The 14,698-nt window shown below is 45.4% G+C and overlaps 1 protein-coding gene across 5 annotated transcripts in view; it reads left to right on the forward strand.

Annotated features, from left to right (window-relative positions):
- SRR (serine racemase) overlaps positions 1–14,698 on the forward strand; it is a 28,188-nt gene that overhangs the window by 230 nt on the left and 13,260 nt on the right. Inside the window, exons 1-6 of one of the 5 annotated variants that reach the window (XM_031657267.1) lie at positions 2–21; positions 9,012–9,183; positions 11,322–11,448; positions 12,103–12,206; positions 14,255–14,374; positions 14,510–14,584. In XM_031657267.1, coding sequence (XP_031513127.1) covers positions 9,016–9,183; positions 11,322–11,448; positions 12,103–12,206; positions 14,255–14,374; positions 14,510–14,584 — 594 coding nt within the window. In that variant the 5' untranslated portion in view covers positions 2–21; positions 9,012–9,015. Of the gene's footprint in view, position 1; positions 22–3,201; positions 4,022–8,382; positions 8,642–8,962; positions 9,184–11,321; positions 11,449–12,102; positions 12,207–14,254; positions 14,375–14,509; positions 14,585–14,698 lie in introns of those variants that run through there. The other 4 variants (XM_031657268.1, XM_009189339.4, XM_031657266.1 and 1 more) reach the window with 4 other exon arrangements.

A 14,698-nucleotide genomic window follows, 5' to 3' on the forward strand; every position in this document is an offset into this window, starting at 1 on the left:
TCGTGGCCACCGAGGACACTGGTACTAGTCTGGGACTCGGGTTGACAGAGACACCCCGCAGCCTGGGCTCCTCTGGACACCTTAGGCCGGGCTCGCCCGCCACAGGCCCGGACTAGCCCGCGGGCCATTACTTGGGACCTTGAAGATCTGCTAAGAGTAGTTATTACTATTCCCTTTTTTTTTTTTTTTTTTTGGAGGCGGAGCCTCGCTCTGTCGCCCAGGCTGGAGTGCAGGGGCGCGATCTCGGCTCACTGCAACCTCCGCCTCCTGGATTCAAGTGATCCTCCTGCCTCAGCCTCCCTAGTAGCTGGGACTACAGGTGCACGACGCCAAGCCCGGCCAATTTTTGTATTTTTTGTAGAGACGGGTTTCACTAGGCTGGTCTCGAACTCCTGACCTCAAGTGATCCACCCGCCTCGGCTTCCCAAAGTGCTGGGATGACAGGCGTGAGCCACTGTGCCCGGCCGCCCCCTGACTTTTAAAAAAATACATACGATATAGTTGGAATCATGTGGAAGGGAGTACATCAGGAGGTATATAAGTCGATTTGGGACGTGTAATCCCGGCTACTCGGGAGGCTGAGACGGGCGGATCGCTTGAACCCTTGAACCCGGGAGGCGGAGGCTGCAGTGAGCCGAGATCGCACCACTGCGCTCCAGCCCGGGAGTCTCCTACAGAGCGAGACTCCGCCTCAAAAAAAAAAAAAAGTCAATTTGGGAGTTTCTGTGTCACTGTGGATTCTTGAAAAAAAATACTGCTCTGGATCTCAGGTTGACATTTTAATTTCCCATCTTTAAAATTTAACTAGACCAGAAGACTGGTACTTGAACCTTTTTTTGGAGAACTGTGCAGAGGTGAAGCTCCCTTCCCCAAGGCTGCCTGCCTCCACCTGTTGCTCCTTCACAGCCCCAGAGGCCTTTAGAACACACCCATCACAGAATAGTTACCAATTATTCCTTAGTCTGAGCCGAAGGGATTGCAACAACCTCTAACAGAACTCCTTCAGTTCCTTTTACGTGACATTTTGTCACCAGAAAGTTAAGCATAAGAAGAAAGTCAGTAGATGGATGAAAAGATCCAACAGTTCAGAAGAGGAATCATTTGAGTGGTCAGGGCAACTGACAGCCTTTGCCACCAGTTTTTTTTTTTTTTTTTTGAGACTGAGTCTGGCTCTGTCGCCCAGGCTGGAGTGCAGTGGCTGGATCTCAGCTCACTGCAAGCTCCGCCTCCCGGGTTTACGCCATTCTCCTGCCTCAGCCTCCGGAGTAGCTGGGACCACAGGCGCCCGCCACCTCGCCCGGCTAGTTTTTTTTTTGTATTTTTTAGTAGAGACGGGGTTTCACCGTGTTAGCCAGGATGGTCTCGATCTCCTGACCTTGTGATCCGCCCGTCTCAGCCTCCCAAAGTGCTGGGATTACAGGCTTGAGCCACCGCGCCCGGCTTGCCACCAGTTTTGAGAGAAATAGGAAGAAGTGTTAAAAAATAATCTGTTTCACATTGAAATTTGAGAGGCCATCGCATGATTTTTTTTTTTTTTTAAAGATGGAAAAATAATGGAAAACAAGAAAACTTTCTTAGGACAAATGGCACTGCCAATGTAATGCAACAGTGTCAGTGAACTGCAGATTAGATATGCCAAAAGTTAAACCAGTTCAAGAAAATTTACCTGAACTCAGAAGGAAAAGATAATAGATAAAAACTGAGAGACAAAGATGGGAGACATGGAGAAGGGGTACCAAAAATTAATAATTAAATATGAGTTCCAGAAGGGGATAATAGAGCTGACAGCAGAAGAGCAATAATCAAATAGTAGAAGAAAATTTACTAAGTTGGTGGAAATTTTTGAATTCTCAGATTTAAAGGATTCATGAAATACCAGGTAAAAAGAAATGAAAAGAAAGACAACCATATTTAGGTCTGAGTAACAATGAAAGGTGCTGAGTTTTTTTGTTTTTTGTTTTTTGTTGTTTGAGACGGAGTTTCACTCTTGTTGTCCAGGCTGGAGTGCAGTGGCACAATCTTGTCTCACCTCAACCTGCTTTGCTTCCTGGTTTCAAGTGATTCTCTTGCCTCAGCCTCCCGAGTAGCTGGGATTACAGGCGCCCACCACCATGCCCGGCTAATTTTTTGTATTTTTAGTAGAGATGGGGTTTCACCTTGTTGACCAGGCTGGTCTCGGACTCGTGACCTCAGGTGATCCACCCGCCTCAACCTCCTGAAGTGCTGGGATTACAGGCGTGAGCCACCGCGCCCAGCCCTGAATTCAGTTTCTAAAAGTAAAAATTCTACAGGTCGTTTTTACTGAGCACAAAGTAATAAAATTAGAAATGAATACCAAAAATTAAGCAAAAAATTCTAAGCATTTGGAATTTTTTTTAAAAACAACAATTTTAGGCCCAGACAAGTACCGTGGGCCATTACTTGGGACCTCGAAGATCTGCTAAGAGTAGTTATTACTATTCCCTTTTTTTTTTTTTTTTTTTTTTGAGGCAGAGTCTCGCTCTGTCACCCAGAATGGAATGCAGTGGCGCGATCTCGGCTCACTGCAACCTCCACCTGCTGGGTTCAAGCTATTCAAGCCGGTGCCTCACCTGTAATCCCAGCACTGTAGGCCAAGGTGGGCAGATCACTGGAGGTCAGGAGTTCGAGACCAGCCTGGCCAACATGGTGAAACCCCATCTCTACTAAAAATACAAAAACTAGCTGGACATGGTGGTGGGTGCCTGTAATCCCAGCTACTTGGGAGACCGAGGCAGGAGAATCACTTGAACCTAAGAAGCAGAGGTTGCAGTGAGCCAAGATCACACCACTGCACTCCAGCCTGGCGACAGAGTGAGACTCCATCTCAAAAAAAAAAAAAAATTTGGCCGGGTGTGATGGCTCACACCTGTAATCCCAGCACTTTGGGAGCCTGAGGCAGGTGGATCACCTGAGGTCAGGAGTTTGAGACCAGCCCGACCAACATGGTGAAACCCCATCCCTACTAAATAGAAAACATTAGCCAGGTATAGTGGTACATGCCTGTAATCCCAGCTACTTGGGAGGCTGAGGCAGGAGAATCGCTTGAATCCGGGAGGCGGAGGTTGCAGTGAGCCCTGATTGCGCCATTGCACTCCAGCCTGGGCGACAAGAGCGAAACTCCATCTCAAAATAATAATAATAATAATTTGTAGAGTCAGGGTTTCCCTGTGTTGCCCAGGCTGGTCTCAAACTCCTTGCCTCTGGCAATCTTCCCACCTTGGCCTTCCAAAGTGTTGGGAATACAGGTGTGAGCCACCATGCCTGGCCCAGGATTTATTCTTCACACCCCTCTCCCCCATTCAATCCACTATCAGGATGTGTCTCTTCTGTTCCTGGAATGAACATGTATGGAATCATCTCCCCAGCATTCTCCCCTTTATTTTCACTTGGAAAATGCCCCTTACTCCCACTCAAAAAAACTTTTTCTTTTCTTTGTTTTCTTTCCTCCATCACTCCTTTATTTTGCTATTTTCCCCTCAGGTGCAGAGAATTGAGCCAGTCATACTCATTTATCCACACTGTCATTAACAAGGCCTTTCTCATTTTATCTTTTTTCTCTTCATTCCAGTTTCCACTCATGTTCTTTCTCTCCCTCCTTAGGTAGTCACTCCAATGTGTTTGATATATGTCTTTGAATATACATGTATCTTTCAGTAATATGTAATGTTATTTTATGTATGTATGTGTTTTAAATGTACCTAACTGATACTGTGTTACAGATCTCATTCTGTTTCTTTTTCATGTTTATGTAAATACTTCTGACTATTGCATACTGTTGTCTTAAATGACCTCATACCCTGGCCACTGGTGCTGGGCCAAGATGGGCCAGAGTCCTTACCCAGAATTTTTTGAACTGAAACTGAGAAAGAAAATTTGCCTCCAGTGTGGAAGCCATAAAATGTAAAACATACGAGCTGTCAGCAGCCATGTGTCAGTTGGTTCCATATGGAACCAACTCGCCTGCAGTGAAAAAGAAGCCGACATGCAGAAAGCAGCAGAGGTGAGAGACTAAGAGTCTGGGAAACTCTCAAATCTCTGGTTCCAGTTGTTCCTGAAGCTTCATATTCCTCCCATTACCATGGTTTATTCAACTCTTCATGGATTCCATGAGCTAGTAAATCTCAACACCTTCACCTTGTGCCTACTAAGGTAGTTCAGATTGAGGTTCTATCACTTGCAACTAAGAGGACTAACTATTTACAACCTCCAAAACATATCTCATTTTTGATAGTGGGTGTTTTGTATTTTGGGTTTTGTTGTTGTTATTGAGAGACAGGGTCCACATGTAGGAATGGAGTTGCTAGATCATAGGATGATTCAATGTTCAATTTTTTGAGGAAGTACCATACTGTTTATCATAGAATTACCACTGCAGGCGCCTGCCACGTGCACAGCTAATTTTTGTATGTTTGGTAGAGACAGGGTTTCAACATGTTGCCCAGGCTGGTCTTGAACTCCTGAGCTCAAGCAGTCCACCTGCCTTGGCCACCTAAAGTGCTGAGATTACAGGTATGAGCCACTGCACCCTGCCAAGGGGGCATAATTGACATTTATTCATAAAAATATTGAGTCTTCAGGCCTGGCATGGTTTTTTGGGATTTTTTGTTGTGTTTTTTGAGACAGAGTCTCACTTTGTCGCCCAGGCTGGAGTGCAGTGGAACTATCTCGGCTCACTGCAACCTTTGCCTTCCAGGTTCAAGCAATTTTTCTGCCTCAGCCTCCCTAGTACCTGGGACTACAGGCGCATGCCACCACTCCCACTAATTTTTGTTTTTTTAATGGAGATGGGATTTCACCATGTTAGTCATTCTGGTCTTGAACTCCTGACCTCAGGTAATCCACTCGCTTTGGCCTCCAAAAGTGCTGGGATTACAGGCATGAGCCACCACGCCCAGCCAACTATTTTTTGCTCTCTTGTTTTTTGTTTTGTTTTGTTTTGTTTTGTTTTTTAATAGACAGGGTCTTGCTTTTGCAGTGGTGCAATCATAACTCACGGCAGCCTTGAACTCTTGGGTTTAAGCAATCTTCCTGCCACTGTGCCCAGCCGAGGGGGCATAATTGACATTAAAAAATACTGAGTCGGCTGGGCGCAGTGGCTCACGCCTGTAATCCCAGCACTTTGGGAGGCCGAGATGGGCGGATCACAAGGTCAGGAGATTGAGACCATCCTGGCTAACACGGTGAAACCCCGTCTCTACTAAAATACAAACAAAAAAAAATTAGCCGGGCATGGTGGTGGGCGCCTGTAGTCCCAGCTACTTGGGAGGCTGAGGCAGGAGAATGGCGTGAACCCGGGAGGCGGAGCTTGCAGTGAGCCGAGATCCGCGCCACTGCACTCCAGCCTGGGAGACAGAGCAAGACTCCGTCTCCAAAAAAAAAAAAAAAAAGTTTGATCACTAGTAATTAATGTAAATTAAAACTACTAGACATTGCCAGGCGCAGTGGCTCACGCCTGTAATCTCAGCACTTTGGGAGGCTGAGGCGGGCCCGTCACGAAGTCAGGAGATGGAGACAATCCTGGCTAACATGGTGAAACCCCGTATCTACTAAAAATACAAAAAATTAGCCGGGTGTGGTGGCAGGCACCTGTAGTCCCAGCTACTTGGGAGGCTGAGGCAGGAGAATCACTTGAACTTGGGAGGCGGAGGTTGCAGTGAGCCAAGATCCCAGCACTGCACTCCAGCCTGGGCAACAGGGCGAGATTCCGTATCAAAAATAAAACTACTACTAGACATAATTAAAGTGGCACAAAAATGATATAGAAAGAATGAAGGAAAATAAACATTCCATTAAAATTGTTGTTGAGAGTACAAATTGATGTAATATAGGACCCTTCTGGAGATCAGTTTGGCAGTGGGTATCATGTCTTAGAAATGTGCATGCCTCGGCCGGGCGCGGTGGCTCAAGCCTGTAATCCCAGCACTTTGGGAGGCCGAGACGGGCGGATCACGAGGTCAGGAGATCGAGACCATCCTGGCTAACACGGTGAAACCCCGTCTCTATTAAGAAATACAAAAAACTAGCTGGGCGAGGTGGCGGGCGCCTGTAGTCCCAGCTACTCTGGAGGCTGAGGACGGAGAATGGCGTGAACCCGGGAGGCGGAGCTTGCAGTGAGCTGAGATCCGGCCACTGCACTCCAGCCTGGGCGACAGAGCGAGACTCCGTCTCAAAAAAAAAAAAAAAAAAAAAAAAAAAGAAATGTGCATGCCTTTTGATACAAAATACCATTTGGTGAAATCTACCCTAAGGACTGAGGGAGGTACACAAAAATCTTGCAACAAGGCTATTCATTACATCGTTCTTACAGCCAACAACAACAAAAGGAAATCCAAATGTTCATTTGAGCTATGTAAACTTAAAATTATGATTTTTTCTTTTTTAAGAGACAGGGTCTTGCTTACGGTTGCCCAGGCCACAATACAGTGGCTATTCCTAGGCATGATCATAACACACTCCTGGGCTCAAGCAAGCCTCCTACCTCAGCCTTCCAAGTAGAGGGGACTACCAGCATGTGTCACTGCACCCAGCTAAATTACTGTATTTTTGTCATTTTAAAAGTTGGATAAAGCTGGGCACGGTGGCTCACGCCTGTAATCCCAGCACTTTGGGAGGCTGAGGCAGGTGGATTGCCTGAGGTCAGGAGTTAAGAGACCAGCCTGGCCAACATAGTGAAACCCCACCTCTACTAAAAATATAAAAATTAGCTGGGTGTGGTGGTGGGTACCTGTAGTCCCAGCAACTCCGGAGGTTGAGGCAGGACAACTGCTTGAACCCGGGAGGCGGAGGTTGCAGTGAGCCGCAATCATGCCACTGCACTCTAGTCTGGGTGACAAAGCGAAACTCCATCTCAAAAAAAAAAAAGGTGGATAAATGCACTCACTGATGAGATTCACTGATATTCATATTATTGTCCGATAAAAACAAGTTACCAAACCTACCAAAGAGTTTTGTCTTCACATGTAGTTGGGCCTGGAAAGGTAAACCACTAGATAGCAACTGTCTTAAAGTAGGAAGGTTTACTGTCTATTTTCATGTTCTTTTTGTATCTCTGTATTTTCAGATTAACTCGGTTTTCTAATAAAGATAGATTCTTTTGTAATAAGGAAAAAATAGAGGAACTTCATATTTAACTACTACAATAAACACAGTGGAAAGTGGAAGCTTAATGTAGTTATTGAAAATTATAATTATGAAAATTGTAAATAAACTGAGCCAAATGTAGTAGGAGTAAACAAAATGCTTGCTTTAACTATTATGTAATGTGTATTGAGAATGCAGAAGGAGGCCGGGCGCGGTGGCTCAAGCCTGTAATCCCAGCACTTTGGGAGGCCGAGACGGGCTGATCACGAGGTCAGGAGATCGAGACCATCCTGGCTAACCCGGTGAAACCCCGTCTCTACTAAAAAATGCAAAAAACTAGCTGGGCGAGGCGGCGGGCGCCTGTAGTCCCAGCTACTCGGGAGGCTGAGGCAGGAGAATGGCGGGAACCCGGGAGGCGGAGCTTGCAGTGAGCTGAGATCCGGCCACTGCACTCCAGCCTGGGCGACAGAGTGAGACTCCGTCTCAAAAAAAAAAAAAAAGAAAAAAAAATGCAGAAGGAGTTGGGTGCGGTGGCTCACGCCTCTAATCCCAGCACTTTGGGAGTCCGAGGCGGGCGGATCACCTGAGGTCGGGAGTTCGAGACCAGCCTGACCAACATGGAGAAACCTATCTCTATTAAAAATACAAAATTAGCTGGGTGTGGTGGCACATGCCTGTAATCTCAGCTACTCGGGAGGCTGAGGCAGGAGAATCGCTTGAACCCAGGAGGCAGAGGTTGTGGTGAGCCAGGATTGCACCAGTGCACTCCAGCCTGGGCAACATCTCAAAAAACAAAAAAAGCAAATGCAGAGGGAAATAAAGAAAATGAACATAGTTATTTAAATGGAAAAGTCTAGCTATTTTTTCTGTATCAATAAACAATTTATTAAATGTTTACTAAAAACTAAATTTATAAATTAAAAATAACATAAAAATTGAATCCAGTTCATTCAAGTAGCTTCATAACAATGATTAAAAGAAAGGTGGAGCTGGGCACAGTGGCTCACGCCTGTAATCCCAACACTTTGGGAGGCCAAGGCAGGTGGATCATGAGGTCAGACATTCAAGACCAGCCTGGCCAACATGGTGAAACCCTGTCTCTACTAAAAATACAAAAATTAGCTGGGCACAATGGCACATTCCTGTAATCCCAGCTACTCGGGAGGCTGAGGCAGGAGAATTGCTTGAACCGGGACCTGGGAGGTGGAGGTTGCAGTGAGCCGAGATCATGCCACTGCACTCCAGCCTGGGCTCCAGAGCAAGACTCCGTCTCAAAGAAAAGGAAAAAAAAAGGAAGGTGGAGACCAGTGGCAGTGCCAACAGTGCTAAGAGATGGGTGGTGTGGGGGGGAATGGGCTTTAGCCTTCTGTAATCATCATCAGTTAACTTCCCTCAAAGCTTCACCAGAAAAGCTTCGTTCAGCTTTCAAGTCAAATATCTTTTAGAGAAATTCTGGCACTCTAGTAATGGAGAGTTTCCACATGACACCACAGGCCCCAGGTCTATTCTGTTACATATTTTCAAAATCTCTTCAATAAACATATTGTCGGCCGGGCGCGGTGGCTCAAGCCTGTAATCCCAGCACTTTGGGAGGCCGAGATGGGCGGATCACAAGGTCAGGAGATCGAGACCATCCAGGCTAACACGGTGAAACCCCGTCTCTACTAAGAAATACAAAAAATAGCCGGGCGAGGTGGCGGCGCCTGTAGTCCCAGCTACTCGGGAGGCTGAGGCCGGAGAATGGCGGGAACCCGGGAGGCGGAGCTTGCAGTGAGCTGAGATCCGGCCACTGCACTCCAGCCTGGGCGACAGCGCGAGACTCCGTCTCAAAAAAAAAAAAAATAAAAAAAAAAAAATAAACATATTGTCTCGGACTTTGCTTTGACCCCTTTCTTATTCCTGGGTTTCAGAACCATGTGTGCTCAGTACTGCATCTCCTTTGCTGATGTTGAAAAAGCTCATATCAACATTCGAGATTCTATCCACCTCACACCAGTGCTAACAAGCTCCATTTTGAATCAACTAACAGGGCGCAATCTTTTCTTCAAATGTGAGCTCTTCCAGAAGACAGGATCTTTTAAGGTAACAATCCTTTTTCTCAGCGTACCATGTTTGTTTTCAAACCCCTTCACATATCAATTTGATTGTGACCACCCAATGAGACAGGCAGAGAAGTAAATTAATGCCTTTATATGGTTGGAAAAAAGGTTACAGAAATTTTCCTTTCAAGTTCTTGTTTTACCTAGCATCATAGTGTTGATAAGCCACTTTACACAGTCACAGAATCCTTGTAATTAAGATCATATATATAACTATCCAAGTAATTTTTATATATCATATGTATGTGTATATATATAGTATATACATAAAATACAGTCATGGGCTACATAACGTTTCAGTCAATGACAGACCACCTATATGATGGTGGTCCTTGGCCCCATAAGGTTATAATACCATACATTTACTGTACTGTTTCTGTGTTTAGATACAGAAATACTTGTCATTGTGTTATAGCTGCCTGCAGTATTCAGTACAGTAACATGCTACACAGGGTTTGCAGCCTAGGAGCAATAGGCTGTAACAGCTGGGTTTGTATAAAAGTACACTCTGATGCACATACAATGATGACATTGCCAAATCATGCATTTCTCAAAACATATCCCCATCCTTAAGGAAAGCATGACTTTATTATATATAACATCACTTACCGTCTAAACTAAGACATAATTTATTATCCAAACTAGGACATGTTTCAGACTAAACGAAGCAACCTGAAATGTCTAAACTGAGACACCCAAACTGTTGTAGGCAAACTGGAAACTGTGATCACTCTGTATATGACCCAAGTTTAAGCATTCACTGTTATCAACTTGCTACACATGGATACATTATGAATATAAAAGATCTAAGCCTGGGCCACAGGGCAAAACCCTGTCTACAAAAAATACAAATATATGCCAGGCACAGTGGCTCACACCTGTAATCCCAGCACTACGGGAGGCTGAAGCAGGTAGATCATCTGAGGTCAGGAGTTAGAGACCAACCTGACCAACATGATGAAACGCTTTTTCATTTTGTTTTGTTTGGAGAAGGAGTCTCGCTCTCTCCCCTAGGCTGGAGTGCAGTGGCACCATCTCAGCTCACTGCAAGCTCTGCCTTCCAGGTTCACGCCATTCTCCTGCCTCAGCCTCCCGAGTAGCTGGGACTACAGGTGCCCACCACCATGCCTGGCTAATTTCTTTTTGTATTTTTGGTAGAGATGGGGTTTCACTGTGTTAGCCAGCATGGTCTTGATCTCCTGACCTCGTGATCCGCCCGCCTTGGCCTCCCAAAGTGCTGGGATTACAGGCATGAGCCACAGTGCCCAGCCTTGGTGAAACCCTTTCTACTAAAAATACAAAATGAGCCGGTCTTGGTGCCAGGACCTGTAATGCCAGCTGCTTGGGAGGCTGAGGCAGGAGAATCACTTGAACCCAGAAGGCGGAGGTTGCAGTGAGCTGAGATTGCACCACGCACTCCAGCATGAGCGATACAGCAAGACTCCATCTCAAAAATAAATAAATAAATAAAAATGAAAAAGGCCGGGCGCAGAGGCTCACGCATGTAATCCCAGCACTTTGTGGGACTGAGGCAGGTGGATCACGAGGTCAGGAGATCGAGACCATCCTGGGTAACACAGGGAAACCCCGTCTCTACTAAAAATTCAAAAAAATTAGCCGGGCATGGTGGTGGGCACCTGTAGTCCCAGCTACTCAGGAGGCTGAGGCAGGAGATTGGTGTGAACCTAGGAAGTGGAGCTTGCAGTGATCCAAGATTGCAGCACTGCACTCCAGCCTGGGTGACAACAGAGCGAGACTAGGTCTTAAAAAAAAAAAATTTAGCCAGGCTTGGTGGCAGGGGCCTATAATCCCAGCTACTTGGGAGGCTGAGGCAGGAGAATCACTTGAACCCGACCCTGGGGGTAGGTGCGGTGTGGGGAGGCGGACGTTGCAGTGAGCTGAGATCGGGCCACTGCACTCCAGCCAGGGTAACAGAGACTCCATCTCAAAAAAACAAAAAATAAAAAAATAAAGATGCACATAAGATATTTAGAAGGTAAATCGATAAGATTTGGTGACAGATTGGATGTGCATGTTAAGTATAGAAAATCTAGAAAAGCTCCTTGCTTTTCAAAACAATGTTTTAATCAAATATGTGAATTCACCATCCCTCTTTTTCAGATCCGTGGTGCTCTTAATGCCGTCAGAAGCTTGGTTCCTGATGCTTTAGAAGGGAAGCCGAAAGCTGTTGTTACTCACAGCAGTGGAAACCATGGCCAGGCTCTCACCTATGCTGCCAAACTGGAAGGTACTTGATTTCTCAAGGTACTGGGTAGATCATCAGAAAGGAGGGGAAAAGTGTCCTTCATTTCCATGAAAGTGATGATAGCTTTGGGAAGTAACTTTCCAAAGAAATCTCCATCTGATTGCAAGCAATATGAACATCAGTTTCTTTTAATTTTTTTTTTTTTTTTCTGAAAACAAGAGTTTTGCTCTGTCACCCAGGCTGGGAAGCAGTGGCGTGATCTCAGCTCACTGGAGCCTCCGCCTCCTGGGTTCCTGCCTCAGCCTCCTGAGTAGCTGGGATTACAGGTGCACACCACCACACCTGGCTAATTTTTTTTATTTTACAAATACAAAATACTAATTTCACCATGTTGCCCAGGCTGGTCTCGAACTCCTGGGCTCAGGCAATCCACCTGCCTTGGCCTCCCAAAGTGCCAGGATTACAGGCGTGAGCCACCACACCTGGCTGAACATGTTTGTTTTTTTTTTTGTTTTTAGTACAGACGGGGTTTCACTGTGTTAGCCAGGATGGTCTTGATCTCCTGACCTCGTGATCCACCTGCCTCAGCCTCCCAAAGTGCTGGGATTACAGGCGTGAGCCACCACACCTGACCACATAAGTTTCTGTTCTAAATTCTCCTGACTTGTAGTAACCAAACATGTTTTCCTCTCCCAGGAATTCCTGCTTATATTGTGGTGCCCCAGACAGCTCCAGACTGTAAAAAACTTGCAATACAAGCCTACGGAGCGTCAATTGTATACTGTGAACCTAGTGATGAGGTAAGGAGAGCAGTGTTTGGTACCACCTTAACAGCTTTCATTTGACCAATGGCTCTTTCTACCTTACCGGCTGCTCCTTCTCAGCCTCCTTTGTGGTTTCCTCTTTATTTCTGTTACATGCTCAACCTTTTCTCTATCTACACTCACAAGATCTCATTAGTCTCATTGCTTAAATTATTACCTATGGTCTAACAACTCCAACTTCTCTCCCCTTAACAGCCGTCTTTTATATCCAACAGCTACCTAACTTTCCCACTTGATGTCTTAAAAGGCATCTCAAACTACATCTAAAACCAAACTCCTGATCTTACTTCCCTATATTTCTTCCCTTCCAGGGTTTCTCATCTTAGTAAAAGGCAATTTTTATTCTTCTAGTTACTCAAACAAAAAAAGTTGGAGTCATCTTTGTGTTTCTGAAAAAAAATTTTTTTTTTGTTAGAGATGGAGCCTTCCTATGTTGTGGGATCCTCCTGCCTCAGCCTGTTGAGTAGCTAGGACTACAGGTGCATGCCACCACACCTAATTCCTTTATTTTTTGTAGACAGGGTCTCACGGTTGCCCAGGCTGGTCTCAAACCCCTGGGCTCAAGCAATCCTCCCACCTTGTCCTCCCAAAATGCTAGGCTCACAGGCGTGACCCACTGCACACAGCCAGGAATCATCTTTGATAACCCTCTCATATCCCCACATCCAAATCTCAGTCTGCTTTCAACATACTTCCATAACACAACTGCTTCTGTGTCTACCGTTAACCACCCTGATTCAAACCAACATCAATTCTCACCTATATTCAATTCAGTAGCCAAACTGGTCTCACTGCATCCACCCTTGCCCCACTATAGGGTTTTTTGAGCAACCAGAGCTCTCCATTTAACAAAGTCAGAACTCGTCTCTTTTCAAGTCAAAATTTTCTGTTGGTTTCCCATCTCATACACAGTGGAAACCAGAGTTCTTGCAATCATCTAAGCCCTGGATGAACTCAAACATTCCTATGTTTTTGACCTCATCTTTTTTTTTTTTTTCTTTTGAGACAGAATCTCCCTCTGTCACCCAGGCTGGTGTGCAATGGCACGATCTCTGCTCACTGCAACCTCCGCCTCCCGGGTTCAAGCAATTCTTCTGCCTCAGCCTCCCGAGTAGCTGGGACTACAGGCGTGTGTCACCACACCCAGCTAATTTTTGATTCTTTAGTAGAGACAGGGTTTCACCATATTGGCCAGGCTGGCCTCGAACTCCTGACCTCATGTTCCACCTGCCTTGGCCTCCCAAAGTGCTGGGATTATAGGTGTAAGCCACCGCGGCCAGCCCCTCATCTTCTTTTATTGAGACAGGGTCTCGCTCTGTCCAACCCAGGCTGCAGTGCAGTAGTTCGATCTCAGCTCACAGCAGCCTGTTTCCTGGGTTCAAGAGATTCTCATGCCTCAGCCACCAGAGTAGCTGGGATTACAGGCACGCGTCACCACACCTGGCTAATTTTTGTATTTTTAGTAGAGACAGGGTTTCGCCGTGTTGGCAAGGCTGGTCTTGAACTCCTGACCTGAAGTGATTCGCCCACCTTGGCCTCCCAGAGTGCTGGGATTATAGGCATGAGCCACTGCACCCAGCCTTGACCTCATATTCTATTACTTCTCTTGCCCTCTCTGTGCCAGCCATACTAACCTTTACAGCTGTTCCTCAGAAAGGCCAAGCACTCCTACTTTGTAGTCTTTGCACTGTTACCCCCTCCCTGGAATATTCTAGACATCCACAGCACTTGTTCAGATCTTTTAAAATGTCACTTTACTAGAGGCTCTTCTTGGCTACCCTATATGAAATAAATTCCTTCATTTTACTCCATTGCACTTAGACATACCATATATTTACTTCCCCCATCTCTACCATATAACCCCCTTGAGGGCAGAGATATTTTGTTTATTAACATATATATCTCTAGTACCTGAACAAAGTCTGAAAAAAGTAGATGGTCAATAAAATGTTGAATGACCAAACGGAACTTGTTGGGGACTCTATTAAATACAAATCAATTAAACTAAATTAATGTACTTTCAGTCCAGAGAAAATGTTGCAAAAAGAGTTACAGAAGAAACAGAAGGCATCATGGTACATCCCAACCAGGAGCCTGCAGTGATAGCTGGACAAGGGACAATTGCCCTGGAAGTGCTGAACCAGGTAAAGTAGCCGAGTTCTTCCTGGTTAGCTACTGGTAAAGCTGTTGGGCTATATTCAATTATTTTATATGTACACATTAAATATAAAATTGCTTACTAATAGGCCCATTTACAGTTTATATTCTTTTCACTAAAGGTTCCTTTGGTGGATGCACTGGTGGTACCTGTAGGTGGAGGAGGAATGGTTGCTGGAATAGCAATTACAATTAAGGTGAGCAACTTCTGGAAGATTCCCTACTTCAGGCAGAGGATTTATTTTACATCATAAATGATTTGTATACACGTGCTCAAAATTCTGCACACATTACCATTCCTTTCCCTTATT

Source organism: Papio anubis, chromosome 17, assembly GCF_008728515.1.
Source record: "Papio anubis isolate 15944 chromosome 17, Panubis1.0, whole genome shotgun sequence".
NCBI classification, from domain to species: domain Eukaryota; kingdom Metazoa; phylum Chordata; class Mammalia; order Primates; family Cercopithecidae; genus Papio; species Papio anubis.